General features: G+C 42.4%; 1 protein-coding gene across 1 annotated transcript; it reads right to left on the reverse strand.

Annotated features, from left to right (window-relative positions):
* Positions 1 to 1811: 1811 nt before the first annotated feature.
* On the reverse strand, positions 1812 to 20603 carry LOC104538835 (transcriptional enhancer factor TEF-3-like; the record flags this gene model as incomplete). Its single annotated transcript, XM_010182188.1, has 3 exons — positions 1812 to 1880; positions 2806 to 2870; positions 20349 to 20603. Coding segments are annotated over 3 exons (389 nt in total), but the record flags the coding sequence as incomplete, so codon positions are not given.
* Positions 20604 to 23160: the final 2557 nt, after the last annotated feature.

Here is a 23160-nt window from a genome sequence, read left to right on the forward strand (position 1 = left end):
GAAGAAGGGCAGCAGGTTTTGCAATTTCATTTCCTTGCTCTGCGACAACGATGAGCGAAAGCAAAGAAGTAAATGAGTTGAATCAGTGCTACAGACTTGCCTCTGCAGGCAGAAAGGAACAGTCTGGTACTGGGGAATGGTTCACTGCAGGCAGCAGGGCAGAGCTCACAGCATGGCCCGAGATGGTGTAAAAGGAGAACGACCAATGGCTCTGTGGAGCTCCCTGAGACACCTTCGTTCCCCAAGAATAAAACCGGCCATCTCCTGTGTGCTAAGTGGAAACGGGCCCGGCTAGCTGCCTTTTCAATCATGCCAAATCCCAGAGCTGTGACACGCAAGGAACGGAATCAAGGTTACAGATATAAGCAGCAGTAAATCTTTTAACACCCCGGGCAGTTGTTGTTTCCTACTCGCTCTAACTTGCCTCTCAAGCAGGTCTCCACCTGAATTGACCACTTAACGGCACCACAGGCTTCAAGCTTAGGCAGTCCTACCTAGAAGCACTGAATTAGATAGTTGTAATTTGTGGCTCCTTCTCTTTATCAGAGCAGCTGGAAACACAACAGGCTAATGACAGACACAAGGCCATTTTCTAAAATGGAGCTGGGGATGGGATGTGGGGGGTGCAGTCATGACTTAGAGGTAATCACTGCTCACAGTAGAGATGCATGCTCTTCAGCACTGTTCAGGACTGAGTGCCAATAGTTCACTCAGAAACAGTCTACTTCTGGTGCCCAGCGAGGAGTTGCCCAGACACCCAAGAGGAAGGGTGTACTAACAGCCATCCACTCAACAGTCTGGGCTGGACTGGGCTGGGCTGCCAAGGTTCTCATCATCACCTGAAGCATGGAAGATCAGGGATGCAAACGCACTTCACTCCAGATCACATACTGCCATACCAAATTGGGAAGGTCAGCATGCACCTTCCTTCCCTGGCTGTCTCAGTGACATCACATCCTGCTCAGCAAGCCCTTTCTGGATGGCTCATATTCTAATAGGGGACATCCCTTGTGCAATTGCCACCCATAAAACTTGACCTTCTTGACATTTCTGGCAATTCAGTCTGACCATAAAAACCATCTCCCTGCTTCAAATCTTAGTGGAAATAAATGTCAAGAGGTATCAGTTCATTAGTGTGGTCTCAGAGCTCTTCCTACAGAAAGGAAAACACAGATTTGCTCAAGCAAGTAGTCAACCATTTTCTTTCTCATTAGCCCAGGCCTCTTCAAATTATGTCTGAATTAATCAAGGGCAAAGGCTATTCAGCTGGCACCATTTTACCTGAGAAGACGCCAGCTGGCTTTATTGCTTCCTCTCAGTGGTTATGCCAACTCAGAACACTTTCTCACGGACAACTCCACATAACTACCACTAGTAGAGATGGAACTAGCATTGCAGTAAGTGTAAGTCTACCCTTTCCCAAGACCACCACAACACCAGGGACTGATTACTTGTAACATTAGCATTTGTAACCATAAACCCTTCCTTCTCAGGTTAACACTCTTTGAATACTTCCAAGTCTAAGGGTCTTGCAGACTTGGATGACAGCAGCATAAACCGGAGGTAGAAATCAGACACATAAAAATTAAAGTTATTGTTTCTTTATTCTTTAAATAGAATTGCTCCAGACGTCATAGAGCTACAACAATAAAAGTGTTTGCACAACGCTTCCTGGGAAGTACCTTTTCCTCCTCAGCTTACTACTGTTTGGTGGCTAATTTCACCCTTTTTTAAGGCTATTCAAAGATGAAATATATGAAGGAATGGCTGACTCAGGGGGCTTGCTTGCACGATATGTTAAAGGGTACCCATCATACCTTGAGCTTGGCTTGGATCTCTCTAGCTTTCCGCCTTGCCAGGACCTGGATGTGACTAGATACCTGCATGGAAAGACAAAATCCATCTTCATTCCAGAGGAGTACTTGGTAGCTGCTTGCAGAAGTAAACATACTTTAGGCACTTTGTGCAATGGGGAGTTATTTAGGGTTGCGAGGAGGGAGGACTGAGGTAGCAATGAGATGCCTTTCTGAATATAACTTAAGTGTCATGAAATGAGTTGATGAGCGAGCAAAGATTAGCCATTTAAAGCCTTTTCCAATTCAAACGGCTTTATCAAGCCAGAGATCTCCTCTAAAACTAGGGAATCCATCCTTAAATCTAGAGATTGAGAGCTCTTATCTCTTAGCTTTTCATCTTGGCCTCCTCTTGGGAGGAGGGAAACTCACGTTCCGTATCGCTGGCTGTTATATGACTCTTGGAACTTCCTCATATCAAATATGGGCCCAAATGCATCATAGAATTTAGGTTAGAAGGAACTTCTGGATGTCATCCAACAACCCCCTATCCAAAGCAGGTCTAGGTTGCTCAGTGCTTTATTCAGCATAACTTAGACTGTCATTTCCAAATTACAAAGATTGCTTTTTCATCCTGTGTGCCAGGTATTTTCAAAACCACAACTGCTGTCCACCTGTCTGGGCTGAACAAAGAATCTTCATATAGAGGACCACTGATGTTCATCAAGACATTCAATAGTAGACCAAAACCATAAAATCACACAGTTTAGAAGTAGAAAAATTTGTGTGTCGCGATGTGGTTGGGAGACACAAGTGTTACAGTCCTACTGTATGTAAAATGCCTGAGCTGCCTCTTCCCACCATTCTTATTACCCAGCTCAGCACAACAACCTCTTTCCAGCAAAGCCAGACACTAATAGCAAGTGAACAGCAAGGCATTTGCTCTCATAAGCCCTAATCACATCTACTGGTCAAAAGAAGCTAATGTGCACAGGGAAAACTTCACACTTACCTGTTTCCTTGTGCGTGTTTTCCCTGTTCTCAGCTTAATATAGCGGGCAATCAGCTCATTTCGGCCTGAAACAGAAATAATGCAAAGATAAGTTTAGAAAGCTATGACCCCAGAAAAAGATGCACAATGGAATTATCTATCTATAGAGATCAGCAATGGGGTCATACTCAGTCACACTATTTTCTCTTTTAGAAAGGCACTCAATTAGTTCACATGGTAGAGGTCTGAGTTTTAGGAGTAGAACTTTGGGCTGCAAATTCTACTTCCTAGTTTGCACCTGTATAGCTTAAAACTACCAGTAAAAAGGAGAATCATATGCTTTGCTTAATAATTACATTGCCACAGTGTGTAGCAGCTGTAAACATGGATCAAGATCACCAGTACAAATAAAGAAGAAAAAGAAAAGTCACCCACCCTATTTAGAACATTCAGAAAAGGAACAAGGAAGATCCGGGAAACAACAGGTCAGGCACCTCAGTCCCTGGGAGGTGATAGAGCATGTAACCCTGGAAGCCATTTCCAGATACATGAAGGTGACTGGAAGTAGTCCACATGGATTTACAAATGGCAAATCATACTTAACGAATCTGATAGTTTCTACAACGAAGACACTATCTTGGTGGATGAGTACAAAGCTGTATGTATTGTGACTCCAGCAAGGCTTTTGACGCTGTCTCCCATAACATCCTCATAGGCAACCTGATAAACTATGGGTTAGATAAGCGGACAAGGAGGTGCACTGAAGACTGGCTGAATGGATGGGCCCAGAGGGCTTAAACCGGTGGCAAAAAGTCCAGGTAGAGGTAAGTCTCTAGTGCTGTACTGGGGTGAATACTGTTCAACAACTTCATTAGTGTCCTGGACAGAGTGCACCCTCAACAAGTTCACAGACAATACAAAACTGTGGAGAGGCTGATACACCAGATGGCTACACTGCCATTCAGAAGGACCTTGACTGGAGAATGGGCCGATGGGAATCCCATGAAGTTCAGCAAAGGAAAATGCAACGTTCTGCACCTAGGGAAAAATAACCCCAAGCATCAGCATATGCTGACCATCTGGAAAGCATATTTGCAGAAAAGGACTTGGGGGTCCTGGTTGACAATGAGCTGACAATAAGCCAACAGTGCACCCTCCTGACAAAGAAGTCCAACATCTTTGCCCTCCTGACAAAGAACGCCAACAGGCTGCATTAGGAGGACCTGTTGCTAACAGGTCAAGGGAAGTGATCCTTCATCTCTACTCAGCACCGCTGAGGCAACATCTGGAGCACTGCATCCAGTTCTGGGCTTCTTGGCACAAGAAATATGTGGACATACCGCAGTGAGTCCGGCAAAAGGTCCACTAAAATGACTGAGGGACTGGAGCATCTTTCATGTGAGGAGAGGCTGAGAGCTAGGACTGTTCAGCCTGGAGAAGACTTGAGGAGAGTCTTATCAGTGCATATAAATACCTGATAGGAGTATGTTCCAAATCTAAGCAAGCACAGGGATTTTATTCTCTTCCGGGAGATGGAGGAATAAGGAACAGAAACAGAAAAGCAGCAGCTACACATCTGAACTCTAGGCTGATGCAAGGCAGAAAACATGACAGAAAGAGCAGGCTTTGCAAAATAATACATTTGTGGTGACCACAGTAGTAGCAATACAGTACCTCAAATAAAAAGTTGGAAGTGGGAAGTGCAAGTCTGTGAGACATTTTATATGGCTGCAGGTGTTTGAGGAATGAAGCAGGCATAAACTGGGAAGCAAAGCCACAGCCCTAGTGAAGTTTATTTATAACAAAATTATTAAAAACCAGCTATTTCTATGGAAATTGTATGGGCTAAATGGAGAACTTGTACATCAGGGCATCGCAGACCTTCAAAAAGCAAGCAGTGAAAACAGATGCAATATTTATTCCAGTAGTTTAAGATTCCATGAAAAGGTTGTCACCTGTTTTTATTTTAAACCTTTGTTTAACTCAACCCTGAAAAAAAAAATGAATGCAAGGAAGGACTCTATCCTAGAGACTGACCACCCAACCCTTTAGGGAAGAGCTGACAAAGCTCCCAATTCCATCTGTTTCTGAAACAGAAAAATGTAAATGTCCATGACTGCATTTAGGCCATGTTAATGAAACATAATCAAAGCACACACAAGAATGAGAAAGCATTTTACATTTACAGATTGTAATCTTTTCCTAATGGTGTCAGAAGCTCTCCTTATTCCCCTGGGAGTCTGTAGCTCAGTAAAGAAAACAGCTCCAACGCCTCTATACACAAATTAGGAATTATTTCTGTGCCAGAAACACAGTGCCCAGCATGTAGCCACCAACCTCTTCAGTTCCCACAGTTTCAGCATTAGCACAGTGACGTATCCAGAATAGTTTGACGGGAGCAGATGCTGTTATGCTACCTTCCACCTGGCTGCTTTTCCAACCAATGTAACCATTTTTACAAAAGGGAGACCAATTAGTAGCGACACATATCCACACCACCTTCTTCTAGTGCCAAGAATAATATTTATGGCTTTTCAAAGCCTCCATCTGTTGGACATGGATCCAAGTTGAAAGGTAAGAAACAACAGAAGCTATTCTTCTCACACAGATGCTGGCACGCACAAAATATCAGAAGGACAGATTGACACACGTCAGAAGTGGGAAATGTGCGGACCAAAATAAGGTGCTCAAACCTCATTATCTATAAAGAAACAAGGAGGACAATTTATATACACCAAGAGGACCCTTCAGGGGGCAAGGGGAGTGAGTTAATGAAAGACAGAGGAAAAACTAGCCTTAAGAAGAAGTGGGTGTGGAGAATTTCAGGCAAAATTTTAAAGGGTGCATATTGGGCTATACTGACAATTTGAACACATGGAAATTCTCCAGATACTGGCTCAAATATGGGTCATCCTTGCAAAACTAATTTCAATGGATTATCAACCAGTTATAATAACTATTATGGAACAAACTTAGATTTGTTGTATTTCCATGAAAGTCAAGAAATTATGTAGACTGAGCAATCTGACAGAACGCTATCCTGCTTCAGCAGTAGAGGGCTGCAGGGGTAATCTGTGTGAGAGGGTTGTTCATGATGCCACAAACAGCTCCGTGCCAGACCCAGTCAATTCCAGCCATCTCGAAAATGGATGCAAACAACAATCCATCAAAACCTCAAGCAGTCAGAAGAGCACAAGCTACCTTTGTTCAAACATATTTTGGAAAGCACAATAGCCACTAGGGGCAGGAAACACAAGAAGAGACACACAAAACAAACCACAAAAAGAAGACACGGGAAGATGGACAGGAGAAATCCAAGATAAGTAAAAAGACAGGGAAGGAGACAGAGAAGGACAGACATATGGTAGAGGACATTGTTGGGGACACAGCTGGAAAAGTACTCTTGGAAAGAGCTTCTTCATGGCAGGAGGAGTACACTGAGGCAACTGCAGCTCGTGGAGGACCCATGCTAGAGAAGGGCCAGCCCGAAAAGGACTGCAGCCCATCAAGAATCCATGTAGAAACAGAAGAGCAGCAAGAAGCATCAGAGGGGAAAAAAAAAAAAAGAAAAAGCAAGGATTGGCAGAAAGAAACCTTAACATTAAAGGTTCCTCATTAAAGGAATTAAGAGGGACCAAGTGTTACAGAGAATAAAACAAGGGAAGCTGAGAATAGGAAGCAGGGAGGAGATGCAATGAACCGTAGTAGAGCCTGGGACAGTGGGAGGTGTCTCCCTATCTGTGTGTTTAACTGTCTTTGACAATATCGGCAAAAACTGCAAAGCTCTCTCAGGCCATGTACTTCACTGGAGAAGACTAGAGGGAGGGGAAACTGTTTTACTAATTGCATGTATTAGAAGTTGGTACAGAAATTCTCTAGAGAGAGCATTCAAGTGTGGAACCTCAAAATTTGCAGTTTTAGAATTCACTTCTCACTTGCCACCACCTCTCACACAGCCTTCCTCTCATACAGACTTCCTTTTTAAGAAGTGTGTCCCCACAGAGCCAGGGAAAAACAGAAAGGTGACACGGTATACTAAGTTATTAAAGATACTGATAGCAAAAAAAAAATCCAGATCTTTCTACTAAGACTACATCACAGAGATTACTAAATATAGAACTATCCAAATTGCCAAGTCCGGTAAACTCTGCAGCAAGAACGTATTAAATTACTGTGAATCAAAACTGCAAGAGAAGCACGTCCTAGATGTCTTTTGTTTTTTTCTTATCAGAGGTTAGATGTAAGCAGGTATTTAGATGTAAGCAGCTATTACACTGTTAGAAGCCTGCAGGTTCACAGCCTTTGGAAAGCCCTTTCTTTGTCTCACAACCCCAGCTTGCAGGGTCAGCGAAGACGAACGCTCCTCACTTGGCTGGAACAGGCAGAGCTGTCATACGCCGTCAGATGGTTCATTTTTTAGAGCCACGAAAAGTGCCCCTCAGTAATCTGATCATATGTTGTGTTCTTAGAAAAACTCCTGCTGGGGCCTGCCATGGTCACCAGAACCTGCCAACAGTTGTGCCTCCTCTGTTGAAACTGCGCATTGGGTTTCATGAAGCTCTAGCCAAGATACCAACTGCAGCGCAGCACCCAAAAGCTCTTTATCCTCCCTGCAGCCTTCCCCTTGGAAGCACGGCATGAAAAAAGGCATAAAGATATATTCCCTTATGTTCTTTACCTCTCATTCCTAACAGAGGAATTTCCAAAGGCATCAATTGAGCTCCTGTTTTGCCTTACACTAAATTGCAGAATTTTGCATTCAGTAGTTATCCAAGAAGGTGTTGCTAAGAGAAGTGAATAAAGAAGTTTTTTGATTTTTCATTCTACACCTGTGCTCCTTTCAATGTAAGGGGAGAGTAGTCTGCCTCTAAGGAAGAGGGCAAATCAAGGAAATTCCCACAGCCATAGAAAGCATTTCCCAGTCCTACCTCAAAGCTTTGTGCTGGCTTTCTGCTTGCAATGCTGTATTACTGCTTGTACAAGAGGCAGATAAGACATCTCTTTAAATATTATACTTCCTTGCACACCTGTTGCCAAAGAAAGCAAGAGAACCAAAACCCTCTCTTCTGCGATGAGTGAGATCAAAGAAGTAAAGCATTCTGCAAAATCCTTCCAGTGGGAAACTGCATGAAAGTATCTGCTTCTTGGTAGTGGTATCTTTTCAGCACCCAAAGCAAACACATGCACCTACTTACAAAGCACAGCAACGATAGGAGAACTACAGAAGCAACTATCCAGCTGTATCCAGTGATACAAAGCAAGCTTTGGTTAACCAAAGCAAGGCCAAGGAAGCCATCTCAACTATCATTTCAATCTGTGTCATTTAATGTTAGCACCTGGGACACGGCTGCCTTCTGAGCTTGCTAAGCATTCAGGTAACTGTTGATTACAATCAACGTAAATGTAATGAACTATCTGCATCAGACAGCATGACAAACAAATCTAGACACACAAAGCAATTTATGGACACCTCAGCTGCCCACCAAATGTCAAAGTTTCTCTACACATGCGAAGCAAAACTAACTGTCAAGCAAGACTTACCAGAACACTTAAGCCAAAAGTGTTATGTTCACATGTGCAGGTACCATATGGGACTAAATGCCACTGGGGTCTGCCCCAATCCACACCTCCCTTGCACTGTCTTACTTTAGATCTCCCATTCCACTGCTTCCTCCTCTCAGCTACACTAAATGCCTTTCTGCACATCACATTTCCCAGAAACAGCACTGCATGTGTCTGAAACCACATTTTTGTCTTTCTCATGGCTAACCCCAAATTCTCATTGAGATGCACAGACATTCAACTCTTACTGACAAAATCCTTAACATTAATTTTAATACTATCTTTCTTTGACTTTCCTTTCATCACAAACCATCTCTTCTTACCAAAGCCTTGGTGAGAAAATTCTGTTAGCTTCCCAATTTGCCAGCCCAGCTTTTTCAAGGCAAGAGAAAATGCAGTGCATGACCTTTCCTTCTCTGGTCTGGGTTCCCTTCATCCTTTCACATCTTCCTTGACATCTCGCAATCATTAATGTCATCTCTTTCTAGATTACTTAGCATGCTCGCTTTCAACCTTAAAATCTCTTTTTCAGGAAACTTGTTTATAAAGTTTTAGACTTTGGTCTCTACCTCTCCTATAGGTTCTTCTCCTCTTTCTGAGCTTTGTCTTGGTGCACAACTTACATAATACAGTGATGATGTTCAGCACCCAAACTCTTTCAAAAGCTCAATCTTTCCCTCCCTCTATGTTTAACCTCCTACTTTTACTATTAACTCCACTACCAGAGCTGAGGCTATGCTCAAAGCCAATAAAAATTCTGTAATAACCATCTCCCTCTTCATCCCTGTCTTTCCACCTCTTCTTAGGAACCTCCATCCTCAGTCTCCCACCATTAGTCTCTAAACTCCGTTGTTTGCTCTTCACTGGTTTCCAGTCTTTGATGGTACCTATAAACTAAACTTACTGAGCAAGTAATACAGCCTGGTGTCTTGTTTTTCCCATTTATCTGGACTGTAACTGTGGCAAATCCCTGTAGGAAGTGGCCCCAAAAGCAGTGGACAATCTCAGAAGCAGCACATTTATTTTTAGTTTGGAGCAGAGACAACTCTATAAAAGACATATTAATAACAATGAAGTTCATTCTGATCAAGCTCCTTTCAAGGCTTTTTTTAAAGAACCTGTATTTTTATTCTGAACTCCTATGCTGAATCCAAAGAAGTGTACAGGAGGCAATAAAATAACTTAATACACCACTGTGACCATCATATTATACAATGGGATCACTTCCCAAGAAAGAAACCATAGAAAAACCATACTGCATTTTACTGCACTGGAGTAAATTTTTCCTGTCTCTGAAGACGTTTCTCCACCCACCAATGCAGAACCTTCAGGTTCAAGTTCACTCAGTACAGTTACCAAAGACAGCTGAGCCAGTACTTCTGAAAAATATCAAACCAATCAGATCCCCAAAACCACAACATTGAAGTGATTAGCACCACCACATCATCAGCTCTTCCCTGATATATCTGCCTTCATCATTTGACTGTGCAAGTGCTTAACTCCTCCGTCTTCCGAGATGACAAAGAAGTTGAAGCTTTACTTGCTGGGCAGAACATGCCAGTGAAGCATCTCATGTGGGGAAGTGGCAGTTGAGTGATGAATCTGACTGAGATCATAAAACTCACTTGTCTCATTTACTATACTGGTCTAAACACTGAAACCCTGCCTTGTGTGAAAGGCCTTTTGCTGCGAAGGTTAGTGTTTATTCCTCTCCTTTTCCACTGTACAACCTGAATTCACACCTAGAAACACAAGAAGTGCTATCTCCATTTAGAAACTGTGGCTTCTTGATGGCCAGTTAAAGACATTTTATGCGAGGTGCATGACTGAGGGATAATCACAGACAGTGCAGGTTTTGGGAAGCTTCTTATTGGTTCCAAGCAAGGAGTGGAGATAAATGAAAAGTCAGTGACCACGGATGTAGCTACAGCAACAAATGCTTCAACAACAAAACAACCTGAAGAGGTTACCCTCTCCTCAGCTGGTCATTCTTCCTCCTGCAATATCCCATCCACTCCTGTGTGCAGCTGCACCAATTAAATTGCTGGAAGAGGGGTGGGAGGAGGAGTGACAGGCACCACTGTAAACTAATCACCAAAAATTCGAAAGTAAGTCCCCCTACTTGGATTTTGGTTTTGGTTTCGTTCTGTTTTTCCCAATCAGCCTATTTTTAATTGGATTGGTGAACTCATTCATTTTGTGGCCACATTAACCACAGCATTGGCATAGCAGAGAGAATAAAGAACCAGGGCAGGGCTTCTTAAACCAGTTCTGCCACCAGAGAAACTGTGCCCTGGGGCTGTACTGCACCTAACCCTCACACACATACAGACTGGTAAGAAAATGGGCGAAGCTCTTCCTGTGCTTGCATCATTTGTCTAAAGGCTAAACAGAGTTAAAGTGCCTTCTAATTACTGCCCCAAAGGCATGTGGAGTTAAAGTTATTCCTTGTAAAGATGAGCTTTTACTAACGTACAATAAGGTGCATATGAAGCAGTCCCTGCTATCAGCCTAATGGGAAGCTCCAGGTTATGCAGCTCTTCACCACCCTTCAGCCTTTAATACAGTTTTTCAGTGCATAAATTAAATGTCCTCATCAGCTGTGTTTTCCCACATTATCACCTCAGGCCATAGAAATATAAAATAATCCAGTAAGTACTCTTCCATATACTCGTTAAGAGCTGCAACAGGAATAGAGCTGGGACTTGTTCTGGTGCTTCCCAGAGTAAGACTGATGAGACTCTTACAGAAATTGTTTAGATCAGTTCAGCTGGGAAATCTCACTATCACACCAAAGCAGCTGCATATAGTAATATGAGTCCTTCATATGCCAGAGACTGTATCAGATAACACCCAAAACAGCCAACAACAATCCTACATGGAAAAGCATGTCAAACTAAAGGCTTTCAAGTCTCTTAGGACACCTGAGAATGACAACGTTATCCAGGCACAAACATACTTTACTCACTAAGGCCCAGGTTCAGAAAAACACGACCGCTGAGAGTAGCACTGAAACTAATGCTTAATTATAACAACATCCCCCAGTTCCTGTGAGTCCAAGTTCTACATTACAGACCCAGACACCTGCTAAATTCTTTCTTAGGTGAATAAACATCTTGCCTGCTTATTTCAATAACTTCCAATAGCTGCAGGGTATCCAAAAGCAATCTGTAATAACGCTTGGGTGATATTGCCTCAAAGGATAGCAAAAACTTCAGCACTTCTCCTTTTGCGGTCAGCTGCCTCTGCTGGCACCAATCAAAACCTGGCAGGTTTCTGCCCCAAGTGCTAATCTTGTGCAGATGCCCAGAAGACAGGCTGACCAACTACTCTAAGGTTCAGCTATCACAGAAACTGGAGCTAAAAGGGTCTGTGAGATCAGACCAGACTCATCCAGTTCTCAAGGCATCTGGCTTAGTCCTGTGAGGAGATGTGACTGCTTCACTTGACATACAAGACCACACCAGGACCCAGTCCCAGCCAACTGACCGAAAATCCTGCAGCAGCTTCAAGGAGAGCAAAAGAACCCAGAGACTGTTCTTGTATTATGTGAATAAATGAATACTGATTTTGTAAGTGGAATGGCTGCCACTTCACCCATCTTCAGTTTTTGCCATCATAATTTACAGTGCAGTCATTGTCCATGATTACTTTAAAACATCAAGTTACAGCTTCAGCTTAAACAAATGGCTGGCTACTACTGAAAAAAAGCGTTTACCTTTTTCCCCAAATTCCCTCTTACCAGATCATTACACAGGTCAGTTCAACTCAAATCTGGCAGAAACCTGTCCAGCTCATTTTGCCAGAGTAGTCTGCTATCAGTTTAGCAAACTAAAATAGATCAGCAAGGAGTATGCTGGAAAATTAAGTTAGAAAGTGAGTGTGGGCATGAAACCTGGAACAAAACATGGGAGCAAGGAAATGGGACTGGCAACTCCCTCTTTCCTTCTTAGGTCATCTCACTGTTTCTGAAGGAAATATCCTCTAAGTCTCAACACAGAACACTTTTACACCATCGCAGCATTACCAAAAATAGTTGTTGAAGATATCATATTCTGTAACAGGTCAGAAGAAAACGTGGTCAGAAAAGCTTAGCAGAAATGCAGGCTTCATAACTGGGTAGCTACCAGTCTGGATAATAGCTAAATTCTGCCAAGCTCATAAAATTTCCTTACAGTGGCTTGTGGTATTTTCCCCTGCCCCCTGCTCTTTCTGCTCCCAACACTGGAGCAATTCTGTTCAACATTTCTTAAGCACCTGTTCCCAAATGGAGCTTACAGTGCAAGTCTGATAGAGAGCTGGGGAACCATGATTCAGGCACTGACAGGAGAGTGGGAACAAGAGGATGACTCAACTATTTAAGCTAAAGGGATACCTGAAATTGCATATGGATCCAGAAGGGATTTTGCAGATATCTAGGTGCTTCAACTACCTTTTAGATGAAAGCCGCTGTACCCAGAATTATCAAATCACTCTCCTCCAATCTTAGCCATAAAGGATCAAAACAGATATGAACAGTTTAAGCAGACCTGGCTTTGCTGCCATGTGCAGGAACAGACAAGACGACCTTTGAAGGTCCCTCCCAGCACCATTTTCTATGATTCTACAACTAAAGATGACAATACAGTGATCATATGCAGGGATGCTCGTAATCCCCAATCAAGGTTGAAGCAACAATTGTGCTAAATACAATGCATGTGTGTTTCCCTGTAATATTGTCATGCTTAGAAATAAGCCTGTGTCTACAGCACTTGCAGTCAACAAGTTGGGTCACTCCTGTTGGGAGTCTAAGTGCCTGAAAAGGGATTCGCAATTACTGTACAAATCACACTCTAGAAGAAAGAAGAGCGATTCTAAAGATATTTACATGAAAAACATTCAATGAAAACAGCGTCATTTCCCATTCGAGAAGCTAGAGACTGAGCAAGACCATGTCTGTATATGTGCATGCAGTAAGCCTCGGAGAATTTGAAGGAGCACCCAGAAGATGGGTCACAAGTTCAAGGTGATGGCAATGAGGAGCAGCTGCTGGCTGTGCACCCTCCAGCAGCAGGTGTGCCCAGGCCCCAGAGGTTTAAGTCGGCTCTGCCAGTGACCAACAGACTTACAGGACCATCTGTCTGGGCGCAAACTGCACACAGACTTCCCCGTTTTGCTGCCCAGATCTTCTCCATACACAGACAATGTGGGGCTTGTTATGGATTAGCTAACGAGCAACTGTTTAAACCAATAGACAGTCCCAGTCCTCCTGTGCTCAGTATCTGGATCCTACATGAATGAGAATCCAGCTTCTTCTTTTAGCTGTCATACTGTCTTTTTCTGATCAAGCAGCTTTCCTTCACTTCGGGGCACCCCTTAAGGCACTAGACCTGAAAAGGTTATATTGTTTTGTACTGTTTTCACTTAACAGATGTATAGAGATACTTTATTTAAGTTTTGTTAAGTTTTATTTCATACATGCCCTCCAGCCATAAACATTCTTTTGAAGTATCTTTCAAAGGTGAGTTCATGTGATAGATTTTGCTTACTTGCACTGTAGAGATAAGAAAGCTCTCTTTTTCCTATGCTAGGTCTCCACACGATCTCCATATTTATACTTAGTAGCTCCCTCTATGTATGTGCAGCCCCTTGCTTCAGAAAGGTTATCATCCTTCTCTACTGATCAACAGAATTAAGACAAATTCTGAGAAAGCACTCCTTGTCTTTATCTTCAAGTTTGCTTTTCCTCTTCCAGAGCTGAGAAAGGGCCTGTGTCCATCAGTCTAATAAACTTACGTCACAAAAAGACAGATAGTAAATATCATAATACTAACCATTTTGAAAAAAAAGTGCAGATATTCACAGTGGAAAGCAATACTCAGTCACTACCTAATGCCCACTGTTCTCCGTTTCCTGTGCAAAATCTTAGTACATCTAATTTAGAATTCACCTCTCACTCATACCAAACATACATACACGTGCACACACACTGTTCCTTGAGACTAGAGTTACAAATACATTCCTTATAGTTTTGTCTGATACAATTTTAGAAGTTCCAAACAACAGCATTTCCATTCTAACTCCTTACAGAAGGGAGATCCCTCAGCACTGAGTACCATGCTGTCATGAAGCTTCTGCTGGTATCTATCCTATATTCCTTGTTTCTCTCCCATTAATCCTAGTCATGCTCACATGTTCCACATAAAATCCCTCTCCCTCCTAAATGTTAACACCCTTCAAGTATTTTTAGACTGTTATTATGTGTCCCCCCACCCTCCACCTTTCAGTCATCGCTTGGCCAAGCTATGTATATTTAGCTACTTTAATCTTTCCTCCTAAATCAGTCCCTTCAACTCCCAGAGCTCAATGTTAACTCTGGTATGCTTGTTGCTCTTCTCAGAACTCACTCCATGTTTCTGAGATCTTTCTGGTAATGTGTTTGCAAAAACCTGTCCAGAAGAGAGGCTTTACATGTGCTTGTTCTAAGGAAAACAGAAACCCAAGCCACTGGATGTCATTAATTTTCATTTTCCATATCTGATTTTTTTTCCCCCAGGTTTTGACTTCAACCTGAAATTTTAAATTTAAATTAGTGTTCTGTATATTTAAGAGCAGATTAGCATCTAGAAATATTTGGATCCAATTGTGAAAGTACAGTGTTTTTAAAAATGTAAAATAACACTAAGGCGTTTTTACTAAACTTTTTAGAAAACAACGGGAAATGTGTGAAGTTATCCAGAAGCATGGCAGAAGCAAAACAACGACTTGCAACAAGGGAAAAGTCTGACAAATGAAACTGAAATAGTCTCTCAGGTACAAGGCAGATGAATGCATACAGCTACAAAGCAAAAAATTGGTTTACTAAACTAGAAGCCAATTAAACTGGCTATGCTATTTACAATTCAAAAAAAGTCAAAACAAGCATCTTGCTGACAATATACCGCTACAGATGAACTCTGTCTTGGAGAAATTTAGAAGTGAAAAAGTCAGAGGAAGAGCCAAGAGGGTAAAGTAACGTTGTTAATGAAGGAAGTTACTTGAACATGCCAAAATCTCTGTGGCTGCAGACATAATACAGTGAGAAAAACATAATCCTACACAACACACTTGGTTTTAAGCCTGGCAGATAAAAACAGGACTACAAAACTGCTAAAATCAAAAAGGACATGGAAAAGTATGCACCCTTTGCTGAAACAACAGAACAAAGCCACTGAAAAAGTAGTCAAAATAATTTTGATAACATTTAATAAACAATAACATTGCTAATATATTTCTGTTCAGTACTAAGTATTTTAAGGAAAGATGCCACAGCCAGTACTAATATTAACTCTGTTAACTGCAACAGCAAGCAGTTTCCATTGGCATTTCAAAAGTGGTAAATTCCTCAATATTTGGGAAATGCTTGGCACTCATGGAAAAATACTTCTTTTTATGTTTGCATGGAGAAAACACCAGTTAAACTGACATACAATTTAACATAAAGAATCCTAAACTCTGCCTACAAAGGAGATGGAAGGAAAAACTATACAAACTCCAGCAGAAGCTTAAACTGTTACAAAGGTCTCCAGAAATCTGTTTTCATGTAGTCAGCAACAAACCACCAGAACCACACATAAGCAAAGCTGACTCGGTGAATAAACCTTGCTAATGAGCAACTCCAAAAATATCACACCTACCACCAGGAAAATGAGAAGAGGGAAAAGTCTATATCCTGACCACAAATCTAAGTTTCTTCTATCGTCTAGTGTTTGAAAGGGAAGATGCAACTTTGTTGCCAAAACTGGGATCAAGGGCTGTTCTATGGTGACAATAATGGAGGGGACAGGCACTGCAGCAGTATCCCTCTGAGGAACACCACAGCTGACTCTTAAATTTTGCAAACACCTGGGGCAGCCAGTTCAGTGTCAACTGAGCACATCCACAGGATGCTCCAATTACTTTGGCTGAACCATCATCAGGTGAGACACTAAACTAGATACAAAAGAAAGTATTTGAAGACTGACATTCTGAAGGCTTTCATATTAGTAATAGCTGCCATGCTTCTCCCTACCCTCAAGAAGAAGCAGTGTTTATGAAATGGGTCAGGCAGTGTGTTTTGTGCTTCTTTGGGTTTGCTTGCTTTTCAGTTTGACTTTTAGTGACTTTTTGAGGTTGGAGAAAATCTTGATAACATATCCCTTCGAGATGAAGGCAATATCCTGCAAATTTACCTAGTCACTTCAGAACAGGGGTAGAAAGGACACAGGTTTTTTGGCAGACTGACCAGCTTAATTCATGTGGCAAGCTCAAGTTCACTGCCTGCTCCAGGTCTTAACTAGTAACAAGGTTAACTCTCCTTCTATATCACTCAGCCACTGAGCTTTGGGCATCTTTTCCTATCAGCCAAATCAGGGCTTTGACTGGAAAACAGATGGCACCAGCCTGGGCAATGGATGGCCTCCCGCAGCTGTCTGCCCCACCCGGCTCAGCACAGAAACGGCAGAGCTGTTTGCAAACCAGCTGCTAAACTCCTGCCCCTTCCAGAACCGCAACCTAACAAAACAGTCCCCAATTCTAGCTGCTCTTACAAAAAAGGTGCTCCAAGACAGCATCTGTGCAGCAGAAGGGGAACACTGCACAGCTATGGCTGTAGCTCAGTTCTTCCAAGTGCTTATTTCCTTGCTTGTAAGCGTTTTGTCAAAATAAGTATAATTTTGCTAGATTTTATTATCTTTTCCCTCTATCCTCAGTAGTGCTTGGAGACCTGCTCTCTTGAGCATTTCCATGCAAATCACACAAAGGTACTAAGCTTTTTCCCCCTCTCTTTTCTCTAAACCAGTACTGAAGATGCCAGGAGACAGTGGCAATTGGGTTGGAGGGGACAGTGGCATCTGTGATTGCTTATTTGGTACAAATGCTGCAGATACTATTTCTCCCATGAAAAAACACAGTTGGAAAAAGGTAAGAACCAGACTTTCAATATGGTACCCCCATATTCTAGCAGGCAACACAAAAATTATCCTGTGGGACCTTAGTGGCACCAGATCAGTAAGTTAATGGTGCCCTAGATTCACTGCTTCTAAAGTCAACACAATGGTTAGGAGAAAAGATAGCATCCCGTATTAGACAAGACAGCATTTTGTTCCTTAAGCTGGTGATAAGCACAGACTGCTGGAGAGGACAGTGCTGGCTTGTACCCAGAGCAGTGCTGTGGTATGAGCTTACTCCTCCTTCAAGATGCTGCCTCCAGTAATGGAACATGTCTATGAGGGAAAAAGATAATAAAAGAAGACAGCAATGGCATCAACACACAGACTGTCAATATACAGAGAAGAGCTTTGCTGACTTCCATGTGAAGTAGGAATAATGATGTCCCTTCAGCAACCAGCAGTGTCATCTAAAGAGCTGTAAGCAGCACGCTGGCTTGGTAGAGGCAAGGGAACATTAGCACGAGGCCTGTGTGCAGGGTTAAAGATGTTTCTGTGCAATTTTAAGTGTATTCAAATAAAACTGTGCAAGTTCTTCACTAGCCAATAGGCTTGGTGCACTTCAGCTTGTGCAACACGTTTGCTGGTAAAAGCTACTAACTTTATACTGATAACAAGTTGCCTAACAACAGGGGAGAAGTATATAAGCTGCACATCGAAGAGATCCTGGGACCTGGAACAGAATGCCCAGAAGAGTAGTACCACATGAGTCACTCCACAGTGGAAAACAGTGCAATGGTTCCTCTTCTGTGAAGGAAAAGAGGCATACACAGTTCTCTGTAACACCTGGCTCCTTGGTTTAGTGAGCTCTGTGCAAGTCAGTCACGGGACAGCTAAACAACCGTCCCTTGGAGGCGAGGCCTGCTCCACATACAGCTTGTCCTGTTCCATAAGCTGGCTCATGTCCATGAAGATGAAATCAGGGACTATATTTATTCTCCCTGCCCGGTCATATCTTTCTATAGATCCCCGGCTGGGCCCGCTTCCTTGGCATGGATCCTGGAGACTAGTAAGCAAAGGAGGGCATAAATCAGTGCCTGGGGTCCTGTCAGGAGCTCATCGAGCCAACCATCCACGCTGGGAACAGGTGCACTGAAGGCAAGCAGGGACACTGTCCCATTTGGAGTAGTGGGGGAGGGCTTGCAGAAAAGTTGTTCATTTGTTCTCCCATAGCTTCACCTAAACTTTTCACCCTGCAAGTGAGTTATTTACCTTCTGCAGCTCACCAGTGCAGTTAACCAGAGATTTTCCACTAAACACCAGTCCATGCTAGGTCAGGCCCCAGCTAAGTCTCATTGCTTTCCGTAGTCCATTTTACTTCATTCCTTACTTTTGCTCTCACTCTTATTTCTTTTATTGTCCATTTCACACTCTGCTCCGATGCCTTCACTCCAAAGCTGAAGTATTTCAGGGACTATGGGCAATGATTAGTAAATCAAGACAGTCTTAAAACACAACTGTAACTTTCCACCAGTAATTTTAAAAGTCACCTGTCATGACAACTAGGCAAGGATCATGTCCCTAACTATGCTTAATAACCATAGGGTGGAGTTTTAAGTAATATTTTCGTTTGAATAACATTTTATGCAAGCATTGCTTCTGAAGGAAGCAGTACTACCCTCAATCATGGCTGCTCGTTCCCACTCTCATCATCTCTTCTCCAAGTACCAACACAAGCAGCTGTGCAGTGAAACAAATCAGGGGGCATATCCAAATTAAAGTTCCCTTTTTCCTTCCTTTCTGGTTGTGTTAATTTTAAGCGGCATCAGTTCCCAGGTCAGTTCCATAGCACAACCACAAAAACGTTTGTGCCAGCACAGAGCAGGAATTGATGCCTACATGAGAATAGTGACACTTACTGAGCCTCAGGGTGATGAGTCTCACTCAACAGATATTGCTCTGTACAGCTACAATAATGCATGTTCCCAGTGAAAGCATCCATTGTAGATAAGGCTGTGTAAAGAAGACCCCACCCATGCCCCCATAGTGAGAGCCATCTATTCCCCAGCTCGGGGAACAATGGCCCAACGGGTGGACAGAAACCTGCAGAACGACTCGTGAAGTGCTCCATATGCTTCAGGGCATGGTGCTCCCATGATGGGGCCTGCAAAGGCACACAGATTCCAATGTAAAGTAAAAAAAAGCAAACGCTGACTGGGTAAGAAGAGGGTTGCCTTCCATAAGATCCTTGCTAGTGCTTTGAAAAACAGTTTTAACACTGGACTTTTAACCAAATACTCTGCACTCTCAGTCTTTCCTTTTCTTTTTAGACACAGAAGTAACAGGTGGCTTCTTCCAACACTGAGCTAGAGAATTCGGCTCAGACCAGCTTTTTTGTGGAAAAAATCAAGAGCGAAATTGTAACTGTGGAATAGGTCAAAAAAACAATTCAAAATCACATCTACCACCTAAAAAGCTGACTACAACTGCAGCCACAAGCCAGCACTTCTCTGCATTCAGGGCTGGGTATCCAGCTAGCTAGCTGAGAAGAACCCACAGGTGAAAGATATTCATAATGCCAGGGATATAAGAAGGCAAGCTACTATCAAAAAAGGAGCAGTCAGAGAAGTCAGTTTTCTACCCTTCTTGAGATCTGAAAAGTGCAGCTAGTTAACAAACTGTACGTGTTTGCACACCACTAGCAGAGCCATTCAGCAGTTCGGGTGCTGAACTTCTGCTCTTTAGCATCAGAGACACAGACCTTTACCTGTTAGGATAACAAGATGTTGGAAAGAGCAGCAAAAGATACCATAAAAGACAGACTTAGTCACACCATGAAGCCATTATATGATATCTATCCAAAGATTATTTGAGTAGCATGCCCAACTCTGAGATCTACCTTATTGATACTGCCCTGAAAGAGACATCTAGAATTCTTTCTGATCTGTGAATGTTAAAATCTTCTCTGATTTTTGTAAATACAACTTGAAGTTACCAACTGTATCAACATGGGATCGCCTAAGAGAAAAGAGTTCATTCATCATTCGGTAGGAGGCAAGTGGCCTGCACAGAGTGGGCAGCCTGGAGCATCGCGATGTGCCCTTTCTTTCTCCTTACCATACATCTTGCCTTCGTCTGACAAGATAATCTTCCGCCGTCCACATGGTGGGTAGATGGCTAGCGCTTCCTGGAAGCTCTGCTCAATGTCCGGACTCCATACACCCTCAGCGTCATTGTCAATGGGTTTGTCCAAGGCCTCACTGCCCCCCGAGTCGTTGCTCCCCTCAGGGGAGGTGGGAGAACTCCACTCGTTGGAGGTAATGGTGCCAGCTAGAAACTCCAAGGTGCCACACGGAGAAGCAGACTCGGAACCTGTGATGACAAACACATCTGATCCGTCAGTAAGAAATTCTCCTCTCCAGGAAAATCAGGATAAAGAGACAAAAGATAAAGTTAAAAAAATCCCAGTGAGGAGGGTTATTACTTCAAGTTTACCTTAAATGGTAACTCAGCCACATGCTTGATTTCTATTAGTGTCAAGATGAAAACCTTTTCTACAAATCCTTCGGCTAAAACAGCCAGCTTCCATATCTCTTTGGTTGATTAACTCTAACTTCCCAATTCTCCTTAGACACTGTATCTTCTTGCCTGTATCTTTGTCTCCCAATTTCTTTCTTCCTCTACTGTCATTATCTGTGTATCTGTTATTTAACTTTCTGAAGTACACATACAGGGAGGGATTCACTCCGTGTTAAAGACCATATAAAATAAAGCAGTGATGAATTATCTAGTCATCACTGAGCACGGGGTTTGAAATTTTCTTAGATACTGTTTCACTGGATCAGAGTTAGTAGTCGGTGTCATTTTTAACACTGACATTTCTTCTTCTCAAGGATCAGCTGCACTTCTAAAAAGCAGTTCCTGGAGCCAGACAGTTTAATGCAACGTCTCCCAAATCTCGGCACTATATCCTGGCAGGGGCAGAAGGCATGATGACTAAAAGGATAAAGGCGCTGGGTTGCAGGTCAAGAATCCCAGGCACTTCGCCTGTTTCTACTGCTCATCTTCTGAATGACCTTGGGCAAATTCCTTCAGTCCTCTGTGCCCCTCTGCCCCCTCATCCTTTACCAGTCTCAGGCTGTTAAGATTTGCCACTGGGAAGGAGCAGAAACTGGGTTCTCATTGAACCCAAGCAGACTGCTGCTAGCTCTTGAAAATTACAATTATAGTCTACTTCTAAACACCTACAGTAAAGGCTGAAGTCACTGAATGGAGCTGCTAAAACATTCCTTCAGAAAGCAACTTCAGACAATACAGACACTTCCAGTCATCCATACAGAAAACAAATTACTTCTAAAGAAACAGATCACTCCCCTGCCTTAATCTCAAAGCCTTTTACCTTTTTAATAGTTCTGTTATCTGAGCTACAAAGAATGTTCACAAGCCACCGTTTTAGAATCCAGTTAAATGAAAAAGTTCAAAACTTCCCTGTGTATCACCGCATTGAGCTGGGTAGCAAGAAAATCAGAATAAGGATTTTTTTACAAGAGCAACAGAATCAATTCAGTACAAACTCGTACTGAACAAGAGAGTAAGGAGAGAGCTCTGACATGCCAAGTCAGACTAGCTTAGAAATATCACAATGATAATGTAAAGAAGGAACAAAGGAGAAATTTGGGCATGGTCTACGTCAAAAACTAGCCAGAACAAAATTTCTGCAGTTATGCCATGCCCTAGTTGGTAAAAAGGTAAAGCAGGTCCATTCATTCAACTTCAGAGGTTCAAAAATTCAGGTCTCATGGCTCCAGAAACTTTTCTGACATCAACTTAAAAAAAACATTACATCGTAAACTCCTCTTTAAGTCTCTCTTTGGTTTCTCACCTCTTTGGATTTCATGTTTAATAAATCTTCTCCAAGACAATAATGACTATATTTTTTTAAAATGAAAGCTATAATTCTTAAGAATTTTATAATTTCAAAAGCTGAAGGTGTAAAAAGAGTTGACATCGCTGGCTCTAATAAGGTTTTGCTGCTCCTTAATGACTTTAGACAGCAGCAGATACCTATTTTACATCTCCATAACCCACCTATGCTATACATTTTCAGAGCTCTAATGAAAATAGGAAGAAAGAATAAAATGGTAGGTGAGGGGAGCAGAAAGGGGAACTCACACTTGGCCTTCACCACTGGGACAGAAATCCCAAGCACACTGTGAATGGCACCAAAGCAGGCGATGTGACTTTAAAAGACCGCAAAATGAACAGTAACAGTTGCATCCCTCACCAAGGATCTATCATCAATACATCCCCTTTCACTGGTTGATGCTCAATAAAAAAATTACACAGATAATCAAAAGACTGGGTAATCAGTCTAGAGGAGTAAACTTTCCACTGGGCCACTCAGAGAAACAGAAGCTATCTGTTCCCACTGTTGTTCTTTCAAATATTTCCAAGCATCCCTAGTCCCTGGAGGCTGCTAAAACCCTCCATATATAACGCACATTAAAATCTTCAAAAACAAAAGGCACAGACTAGTTGTAACTTAGGCTGGTGAACTGAGAAATAGAGGGGTTCAGAAAGAAGCCTGAGGTGTGATAGCAAGTGTATTCATAGTACCACCTGCATTTGGAGCTGCAAGTGTCTAACAGCCAGCAGGCTCCACACCAAGTGAAATCATACTCAAACTGCTCAACTGTATGCCTCCCAGAACCACGGGCAACTACAACCTCTGTGATCAAACCAAAATCCCTAGCAATGCATACAAGTAGACAAAGTCATCTTCTAGGGGATGTATAGAATAATAGAATGTATTGGGTCGGAGTAAAGCACCTACTTTAAATCCAGTTATTTTAATCTCCTTAATGTTTACACAGACAGATGAACACCGATGACTTCATCATCACAGAATCACAGAACAGAATCACAGAAC

Source organism: Mesitornis unicolor, unplaced genomic scaffold, assembly GCF_000695765.1.
Source record: "Mesitornis unicolor isolate BGI_N332 unplaced genomic scaffold, ASM69576v1 scaffold52573, whole genome shotgun sequence".
Lineage (NCBI taxonomy): Eukaryota > Metazoa > Chordata > Aves > Mesitornithiformes > Mesitornithidae > Mesitornis > Mesitornis unicolor.